This window comes from Micropterus dolomieu, linkage group LG07 (genome assembly GCF_021292245.1).
Source record: "Micropterus dolomieu isolate WLL.071019.BEF.003 ecotype Adirondacks linkage group LG07, ASM2129224v1, whole genome shotgun sequence".
Taxonomy (NCBI): domain Eukaryota; kingdom Metazoa; phylum Chordata; class Actinopteri; order Centrarchiformes; family Centrarchidae; genus Micropterus; species Micropterus dolomieu.
The window spans coordinates 4,418,812-4,429,096 of NC_060156.1; the positions used below are offsets into that span (position 1 = coordinate 4,418,812).

The window sequence follows — 10,285 nt, forward strand, 5'->3', positions numbered from 1 at the left end:
GTCTGACACCTTTAAAACCAGCTCCACATGAGTCGAGGGCACGGCCTCAATAAGCCCAGATCCTCTCTGCTGTCACGTCAGTGAAAACATATCTTTGTCGCATGCACGGCCTTCTGCCTTCACATCGACCTCGTGGATAGAAAAGATAGGTTGCGAGACAATAAGTGAGACCGAGAAGTGTTGAGAGATAAAAAGCATGTTCAGAGACAGAAAGAAAGAAGGGATCCAAACAAAAACAGAGGAAAGAGGCCAAATGTACGGCTGCGTGATGATTCACTAGTCTTTGATCTGACAGAGAGGGCTATGGACGTGTGAGGGAAGTTATGGAAGAGATGATTTGTTAGAGGCTGCGATGAGTGGAATTTTACTGTCCATGTGTCTGCCAGGATCGGTTACCTTTGACTTCAACCCCCCCCCAAACACTTGTGAGACTCACCCCAAATGATCTTGGCAAGATGATCTAAAGCCCTGGCCTGTGTGCAAGCATATGCATATACGCTTTTAAACTCATGTACGGTATACATTATCACCTGATTATTGCTTGCATCAGTACATCTAGATCTGCCATTTCATACATGCACTTGTATATGTGTGTTTTTATGTGAGTGTGTGCGTGTGTGCATGAGTGCGTGTATCTCAGAAAGTGATTCAAGATGAACCAAAGATGTTCAGCAGAGGAGAAGCCCAGCTGGTTCTCATTGCACAGTAATACAGTGTCTATTACCAGCAGTGCAATCGCTTTTAAAGCTACTTGTAGCCCCACCATTTCCATTAGAGCACCCATTTACATATCTGTACTGCAAACCAGTAGTAATGCACTGCAAGCTGGCCAAGGAACACCTGATGGCATGTGCTGGAGAAACTGGATTTAACAAGCACCAACCAGGATCTGTTTCTATAAAAATACAGCCAGCAAAATGGGTGTACAAGTACGTTTTTAAAGCAAAAACGCATTGATTTTCTGTAATATAACCAATAAATTGTGCTTGAATGCTCCTTAACTTTAAACAGTGGCCAGAGATATTGAAATTAATGGTAGATGTTGATAAATACCTTCAAAAAACCTTCAGAACAAGCGCAAACAATGTTAAGATCCCAAATATGAGAAATGATTCAAACACAACAACCATGACTTCCACTCAGCTATCTTTAAACTTTGTTTTAGAATTACATATATATATATTTTTTTTTTAATATTTGCTGTTTTTCCAAGTAAAACTCTGGTCTTTACAAAGAAGTAGGCTGGTTCCCAGAGTTTGAGGAAAAACAAAAGCTATGTCTGTTTTATTGCACAGTTGTTTTCCAGTAAGTTGTGAAAATGTGACTCACATGTCAGTTCTGAAGAACTCGCACGCCAGACTCGATGGTGAGCCGACTCTGAATTAACACAAGCAATGAACAAAAGACATTTCATCCTTTATATAGAAAAACAACTGATTACATAACTTCAGAAGAACAATGGCTTCGATCAGAACACACTGAGCATTATTTTCCTTCTTTCTAAAAATAGTCAGTCGAGTTCTTCTTCAGCTGTTGCAGTGTCCCAAAGACCACAGACACATGCTTTCATTTCTATCAAATAACTGAACCAGCACATAACATTAGAGTCAGAGGCAGTGTTTCTAACAATAGCCTCTATTTAGCAGAGGCCTCTACAGTGAAGGAAACAACAGGCAAAATCGGTGAGAGGTACATATTGGGCAATAAAACCATAGGCACCTCCACTCATACAGTCATTCTTCAGTAACTCTCTGTAATGCCAAAAGTCCATTCATTCATGTATCCACACTTCTCCATTCTGCTGCCCCAGGGCTGATGACAAGGTGTTTCTGAAATCGCATTAGGGGCCCTTTCATAAAGGTTTCATTGGGGGAGTGTGTAACAGCTTGAAGCATTTAGGCTTTGTTTAATACGATGCAGACTCGCTGCTCGATGCTTTGTCTCCCGTGTGGAAAGGGGCCCGGGATGCCAGAGACCCCCACTGTCAGAGTTTGCTTTGATATCTGGAGGTGGAGGGGGAAATAGGGCAGAATAAGCCCCCCCTTCTCCCCCAAAAAACCTGTATGCTCAATACCTGCCTCTGCCCTGCTGCCCTGTCGAGTTATGGCCATCCAATGAACAAGCCAAGCTTTGAAGTGCAGCTCTCCAAGGCTTTACGCCCTGTGGGAGATGTGCGTGGAGAAAAAAAATCATCATATACAGTACTGCGTCCATTTCAGGCACATGCTGTATCTGTTAGGTAAGGTAACCTTGTTCCAAAATATTCACTGTTCACATCAAGATGAAAATATAAACACATGAAAAGATATTTTAAGAATATGTATTACAGCGTATTACCTTATTCCAAAGAGGCTCCTCTTTTTTCACCATATACACATGCGTTGGGATAAATTTGGGATTCAGTGTTTAGCTCACGCACACGTTGACACGTGCACAGAGGTTGCTCAAACCACCTACCCCTATGATTAATGATTGACATGCTCTACCACCTGAGCTACATATTTCTATGTATATATGTTATGCTGTTTATTTGATCCGTTTCATCCAATAAGAGAGGGCTTTAGGTATAAAGTAACAAACCTTAAATTCAAACCATGCACAACTCAAATGCACTTCATTGACTTGACAGTCACAGTGTTGCCAGAGCAATTATGCTGGCTATGACACAATTATGTTCATTATGCATGCACTACTTCCAGATTCTGACCTCTAACCAGGCCAAACAAGAGGGAGGGAGGGGGGGGTCTTGTTGATAGGGTCAGAGTAAATTTGCTGAACAAATGACAGCGAGGGTGTGCACTCGGGTGCCAATGGGGCAGCCTTCTGCACAAATAATGTAGCGTAATTAGTGGTGCACTTGTGACCCTGGTGCCAAGGTTAGCATGACGGTTGGCCCAGGTTCACAGTGGGACGTGTTAGCCAGGTGGCCCGACCAGACTGGGCTACAGCGAGGCTAGACTCGGCTCAGGCAGCGTGGGGGAGGCAGTGCAGGAAGGCTGGACAAACAGTAGTGTTGTTTGCTCTGCTGATTGGGCTAGGACAACTAGGGTGAAGATCACGGGATGTCAACACAGGGGCGGCATTTACAGTTCACTGTCAGTCCCTCACTGTCACCTGTGTCACCAACAACATCCTCAGCTCTGCTGAAGGACTGCTAACCATGGGACAATGAATCTTCTCTTTGTGGCCCAGACTAGTAGAATCATTGATTAGGTTACATTATAATGGATGTTTAATTTCACTGCTAACCCTGGTTAGCTCACTCTGCTAACACCTTGGTGCTGGAAAAGCTGACACTGTTTATTTTTCTCCACACAGCGTGTTTGCGCTGGCCAACCAGGAGGGCGGCAGGTCTAATCCGAGGAGGAAATCATTGAATGTTCCAGTGCTCATTTGAGAAGGCTTCAAATGCGTGGCCCCCCACTGTTCAGGCCCCTTGAGTGCAGGCCCCTGGGACACGTTGTAAAGACGACACCGCATTTCTTCTTCACACTCTCTGATCTGAGTTGTTAGCTCTGAGGCTAAATGCGTGGTCTTGTGAAGAGGAGCTGCAATGAGAAAAACAGGTGAGCTCTTTAACTGGAGTTTCACAGCTATTAAAGTGCCAACACACCGGGTCGCCATGGTGATGAGCGCAGGGTGAGGGGCTTCTGGGGAGTCAGCATTTTTGTTATTGAGTGGTGGATGTTTTTGGTTTTGGATGCCCCAAATTGACTTATGACATGAAAAGCTGTCTCTGGCTTTATTGGATTCGATTTCAACAGGTTCTGTTTGCATTTAGGAAGAACAATTGAAGTTTGAGCTATTTGCCCAGCATATGAACACGGTCACAGTTTGATGCTAATAAATATGCTGCACATAATGTTTTGAACATGAAGACCCTTTTCTAACTTTAGCTAGTTGAAATAAAAGTAAATTCAACAAAACACAGACCAACACGGTCACTGAGACAATGCTTAGAGAAGTACTGTTCAAGTTTTGTCCTTAAATCCAAGATGTTGCTTTTTGGTTTGACAACAGAAACTTTATATATATGAGCATTAAAAGACCTTCGCATCCAGTCTGAAGTTGTCATGTTGTGTACTTGTAAGTCGGGCTGGATGTCACTAGCAGCTGAATGCTGGCAGAAATTGTACTAAAGAACACAGCACCACATGTACATGGACTTTTACATTGTTGCTGTGGGGTGGGGGTTTGTCTCTCTCTCACTGGCTGACCCCAGAGTAGCACATTGATACAGCAGCCATATTTCCTCTTTAAAGCAATGTTTGTTTGCATAGCAAAAAAATAATTTGCCAACCCCTACATCAGTGAACACTGCAAGCAATTTATTTTATGGATCAAGGGATATATTGATGAGATAAGTGGTATTTTTATCCTAAGACAAATAAAGCCTAAACTCAGAACGTGCAGAAAACTTCAATGTGAGCAGTTTTCAAAAACACCGTAAGTTTTTAAAATACTTTTTGGTATAAACTTTAGGCCACAGACTTATGTGACAAAGGATTTACTGTATATCTAACAAATATGCCACGTTGAAAATTTGTTAAACAGGGCTGTTTCAGATCTCCCCCATCCAGACCCCCTTCATCAACAGGATGCGATGTACTAATTATATTTACAAGTGCAAGGCCCAGACTCCAGAGTTACATTAACATGATAAACACACCTGCTGGCTGATGGCAGAACAGCTTCACAGTGTTTGTCAGTGTAAGTCTGCCGGATGTTAAATCAATAAACTACCTCAACGCAAAAAAAGAAGCCTGATGCAGTCCACAGACTGGAAGAATCTTACTCATTCTGGCCCCCGAAATGTTCCCCTTGGCTGAATCATATCTCATCTGAATGGTATTCAGATCTGCTTTTGATGGGTCAAGATCTCCCGGTGATGGCTAGAAGATACTACGAGGTGTCAAATTACATTATATTTCTAAACTTTGTCCATTTGGTTTCTTTGATAAATGGCTACTTAATTTTCTTCTTGGTCCACATACTCTCCTGAATTTTCAAGCACGTCTTCAACAGAACTTCATCAGCAAATGGAGGCTGTCCAGTTTTAATAATAAAACTAAGCAAAAATAATTTAAAACAGTATAAATTAAGTATATACTGTGTTTGTTTCATCCATTATTTCTACATTACAGAGGAGTGCTATCATTTTGCCAGTAATGCTAAACTATATTTAAATACTTTTGAATAATATTCCTTGCAGTTATTATTTTTTAATTTAATTTGTCAAATACTTGATCATTTGTAAACGAACATGGTGTATTTATATCACATTTTGATATATTGCATTTCAATCGTGACTGTAGCTTAAATGGTAAACTGATTTTTTGTACTTGTTAGTGAGTTTCAAATTTAAGAGAGTGCATATTTTCACCATTGTATCTGAATATATATCAAATACTACAGACACAGAACTTAACAAACATTACACCTTGTCAATGTTAAAGAAATATGAAAACCCAGCTCATAAAGCCATTGATTCTGAAACAAAGCATCAGAAACTACAGCATGAATAGATTCCTAAATAGATTTAGCCAACCAATACCACTAGAGGGCCCCGGGGGTCACTGAGCAATCAGAGTGTCACAGGGGTCACTTGCAAGTTGGTGATTACTACTGTTAAAAGGCAAGAGGCTTATACAACACTTTCAAGGCCTAAAATTCAGTTCTTAATTGAATTGATATGATTGAAATTATATTCTTTTTATTAAATCATTCTTCAGCGCAGCCACACCAACATGTTTTACATAACACAGCGTCTATTATGTGCATTTTCATCAAAAAGGTACATTATGTAGAGGGAGTCACAACTACATATGTGACTCAAACACGTTCTCAGAAGCCTGGAAAGGCATTTGATGCACAAGGTACCCTTCAGCGTGCTTTTAAAACATCTTTTTAATATGTGGTATGTATGCAGTTTGGTTAGGTTTAGGCACCAAAAAGATTTTGTTTGGAAAACATCATGTTTTTGGTTGAAATAAGTACATTACGTGAGAGCACACGCTTTGTAAGGCTTTCAGTATTTGATGCTTGACTCTTGAACTACAGCGGCTCAAATGTTTCCAAATGAGACAGGTTTCTTCTGCAAGAATCTACTTGTCCAATTTAATTTTACAGCACTTTTGCCAGCACATAATTGCAAGTAACTTTATGAAAACGAAAAAAAGTTTGATTCAAATTATTTTGGTCTCTAGGATAACTGAGGACACATTTTTAATTTACTGTGACCAAAACAGTTATGGGCTACATCACACATAAGCTACGTCCTAAGTGTAGCTGTCATAACTGGGTTGCTTCTTAATTGTTTCCTAAGGGCTCCATTAGTGGCACTAAAATTATATGTGTAAAGAAGAATGGGCATGTTGCTGACTCCCTTCACCTGTTTTACACATCTGACTACAGCAGCATCTGTGGACTGCTGGGAGAAAAGCTCAGGCTATGAAAAACTACTGAACACTGCTGAAAAATATAGTATGTAGTGCCACCATGAGGTTGGCATTTGAGTGAGATGGCTTAACAATTGTTTTTGTTATGAAGTTTGGAACAGACGTTCATGTTCCCCTCAGGATGAATTTTAATAACTGTTTGTAAGGGCGATCCTTTGAATTTTGATTTACCTCCATCATCAAAACCTCAATCTGGTTTATGACCAAATAGGCTACCTGCAAAAATAATGACATTCCCATCCATCTCGTCCACACTTTGTGTTTGTCTGGGCCTATTGCTAATCAGCGAATGTTAGCATGCTAACACACAGAACTCATATTTGATTTGATTCCACTGGTACAGCATGTATTGTTAGCCAGGAGGCACTAACTGGCACTTTAATTACCAAAAATGTCCTTGCTGCAACTGTGTAACACACAGTTACACATCAGTGATTCGGAGTAGGCTATTTGCCTGATCAGTAGTTTCCTTATTCCTATACCTTAAGCGTTTAATATTTGCTGTACTGACACGCTGCACTATTTTTTTCAGTTTGTCCATTCATTTACAAATAGCTACTATAGCTCCTTGATGACGGCAGTTGTAGTTGTTACTGGATGATTTTTGTGATGAAGTAATAGGTCTTCCATGTCCCTAGATGATGACATGTTACATATAGAAGATCATTAGAACCAGACTGTTAGAAGTTATTTTATTTATTTCCTTCTCAACTGCTACATGAAAATTCTTTGTCCTGTTAAACAGTGATTTTTAGGCTCCACTAGCACCAGCAGTTAATCCATCATGAAGTTAGGCACAGCAGCAGTTTAAGGCTGGGAATATGGCTCACTATAAGGAACGACACCTGTAACACTCTTCACCGGCCCAGGTCATGTGGTCAGCACAGCTCTGCACCTGGACTCACTGTCCTAAAGTGTTGACTAAATTTATGGAGTGTGTGTAATAAGAAATTGGTTAAACATGGTCCACTGGTATGAATAGAAATATCCATCCAAATTTAAGTGTGCCTTAGAGTATTTTATGAAGCTAACAGGAAAAGAAATCAGGGACAGAGGGTTAGCCCAAGAGAGAGAGATGATATGTAGGCGCTTCACCGACCCTGTAACAGACTGATGACCTCAATACAAAAAGACATTAAGGAATCTACCATAAATAAAACCAAACTAGAGAAGGAAGGCATTTTTAACGCATTAAATTAGAAAGGTGCTGAGTGAGGTTTTCTGTGGTGATCCCTTTAAGGAAAATGACACTTTCACAGAGCGGGGAGCAAATGTACAGTACATCCACAATAAACACAGCAGTCTCTTTTGAGTTACAGAACAATAAATAATCACAATTTGTACAAATACACATCCAAGAAAGTAGTACAAGCAGGCTATTTGGTCACGAACATGCAATAAATAAAATAAATAAATACAGTTGAGGGAGGTTTCACATAAAACAAACAGCACACTACTAGCCTGGCTGCCGTCTTTGGAAGCAGCACCTGACATGCTAAAACACATTGCACTGATCTGCTTCTCACGCCCATTGTCTCATTTACATGATCAAGGCTCTTTTTAACACATCGACTCGCAGACTAATGAGCGAGAGTCCAGAGAACACTTCAGTGCATGCAGAAGTATGAGCCCTTAGGAAGTCCATTCAGTCTCATGCCAATGTGCCCCCCTCTCTGTGACAAGTGCCACCCATTTGGGCAAACAATGCCAACCCTCTTTCCCTCCCCAGCCCCAGAAACAATGGCTCTCAATTACCAGTTAACAATAAATTAGAATATTAAAAGCCACGGAGGGCGAAGGCGTGGATGGGGCTGAGAAAGCCTGAGGTGTGTGACCCAGTGAGAAGTCTGCAGATGTCGGTCGGTTCTGTCGTGGCGGCCGGCCGCCTGTCTTTGACATGTAGAGAGAGAGAGAAGAGCGAGAAACAATCCTGAACCTCCTCCCTGGTACAATCTCCACACTCAGGGTGCCCCATGTTCCTCAGTTAATCCCACTTTATCCAAGAGAGGCGGGCTGTCAGATCTGTGGAGGGCGGGGGGGACATGGGGGCAGAAGGAGACAAAAGCAGGACAAACACATAAGTTTAGATACGCTAGGTCTGGGGCTAAATAATGGGGGCACACTTACTGCTAAATAGAGGCTTAAGAGCAGATTCCCACAGAATTAGTTAAGTGCATGAAGGCAGTAAGAATCCAGGTACTTGTGTTTTGGTTAAATGAGGCTCATTTAAGAGCAAATGCCCAAGGGAAACACACCTGGGAATAAAAGAGGGTAGCAAACACACAGCAAGCTGCTTAAAATGACATTTGTCTAGTGTCAATATGCCTGGATTACTGTGAATAACACAATTTGAATGTAATTAACCATTAAAAGCCTCCGCATGAGTCTTATGATGTTACAAAGATGCAGATTAAAAAGGGATCATGGTATAAATGTAGGCTTGTGCTGTAGGTGATTAGTATGTCATAACATGTTAATGAGGCATATCTGGCTAATAAGCAGAAACTTAAACTTGAAAGAGCAGGTGTGATTTTGGTGTGTTTATGACTTCTTTTCATGTAGACATGGATTAAATTAAAAATATATTATGTTAATAATATGTGATAATCAACATGTAGTCAACATGTTCCAACAATCCAATCTCTTTCAAAACAATGCCCAAATATTTAGCAGAAACCTGGCTGAGTTCAGACTGATGCTCAATAATGGATTGCCAATTGATGATGTTATAATTAATATAGGATCTGTCAACACATTCCAGTCGGCTGAAATTAGGCTTAATCTCATCTGCAATTTATGACTCAATCATTAGCCTAGTTTATGACGTTGAGTTTTATTATGGGCTAATGATCAGCTCACCACTTGTGTTCCAGATGGCGTTGGTATGATTCTTGTAGCCATTCTTCATGCACTCGTCCACATAGGATTTGGGGTCGCAGCCTGACATGAGGATCTCTCTCAGCAGGGCGATGTAGGCTATGGCCAGTCTCAGAGTGTCTATCTTCGACAGCCGCTTCTCGTAGGGAAACGTTGGTACGTGGCAGCGCAGCTCCTCGAAGGCGGAATTGATGCTCAGCATCCTCTTCCTCTCCCGGATGTTGGCGGCATGCCGCTGCACCTTGTAGGGCTGATGGGGAACCAGCCGCCGCGCCCTGCGCTTTTCCCCCTCCAGGGGTTCGTCCACGGAGGAGCTTTCCCCGTCAGCACAGGTTCCGGCCTCCGGAGACTGCAAGTCGAGGTCTGTGAAGGTCAGCTGAGAGTCCGGGAACATGGACTGGCTGCCGAAAGACGACCAGGGCGAGAGCTGGCCGGCGGCTGCGGTGTAGTCCAGCAGGAAGGTGTCCAGCTGGCTTTGAAACTGGAGGTTTTGGTCCATCTGTCCCCAAAATGCAAAATCCGTTGTTCCATCCTGGTCGAAGTCAAAAAGCATGTCCTCCATACTTTAAAAGCAAAATGAAAGTATTCTTTAGGGGGTCTTTAGGGGGTCTCTAGGGGGAAGCCAACTTAGCGCGGGTTTTCGTGAATAAACTGGTATACCTGCGCGTGCCTGAATCTCAGCTGTGTGACAGCCTCGTGGGCCCATCCCCTGGATTAAATACTTCCAGGGCCTCCGTGTTTCTCGGCGGGTTGCTCTGGCCAATTCTAAAGGCTGAAAGGGAACTCTTAAGAACACTTCATCCCTCCTTCTGAATCGTTCATTGCTTTTAAAAACGTATTACAAAAGAATCAGTTGATCTCCAAACGACAAAAAGCGGGGGAAACACATGTCCAATTATAAACTTCCCCCCAAGTAGTCCGGCTAATATTGACAAAAAACACTCTTCGTT

The 10,285-nt window shown here is 41.9% G+C and overlaps 1 protein-coding gene across 1 annotated transcript; it reads right to left on the reverse strand.

The window, feature by feature from the left end:
- Window positions 1-8,442: 8,442 nt before the first annotated feature.
- On the reverse strand, window positions 8,443-9,897 carry LOC123974046 (fer3-like protein). Its single transcript, XM_046054463.1, has 2 exons — window positions 9,318-9,897; window positions 8,443-8,480 (listed from the first exon to the last, which is right to left on the reverse strand). The coding sequence occupies exons 1-2, from the start codon at window positions 9,895-9,897 to the stop codon at window positions 8,443-8,445; spliced, it is 618 nt and encodes a 205-aa protein (XP_045910419.1).
- Window positions 9,898-10,285: the final 388 nt, after the last annotated feature.

Excerpts from the sequence above, each read along its gene's own strand:
- LOC123974046 (XM_046054463.1), bottom strand. The coding sequence starts at position 9,897 with ATGGAGGACATGCTTTTTGACTTCGACCAGGATGGAACAACGGATTTT. Across the intron at positions 8,481-9,317 it reads CGCCATCTGGAACACAAGTG|ATCTGACAGCCCGCCTCTCT; the intron begins GTGAGCTGATCA and ends CGCCCTCCACAG.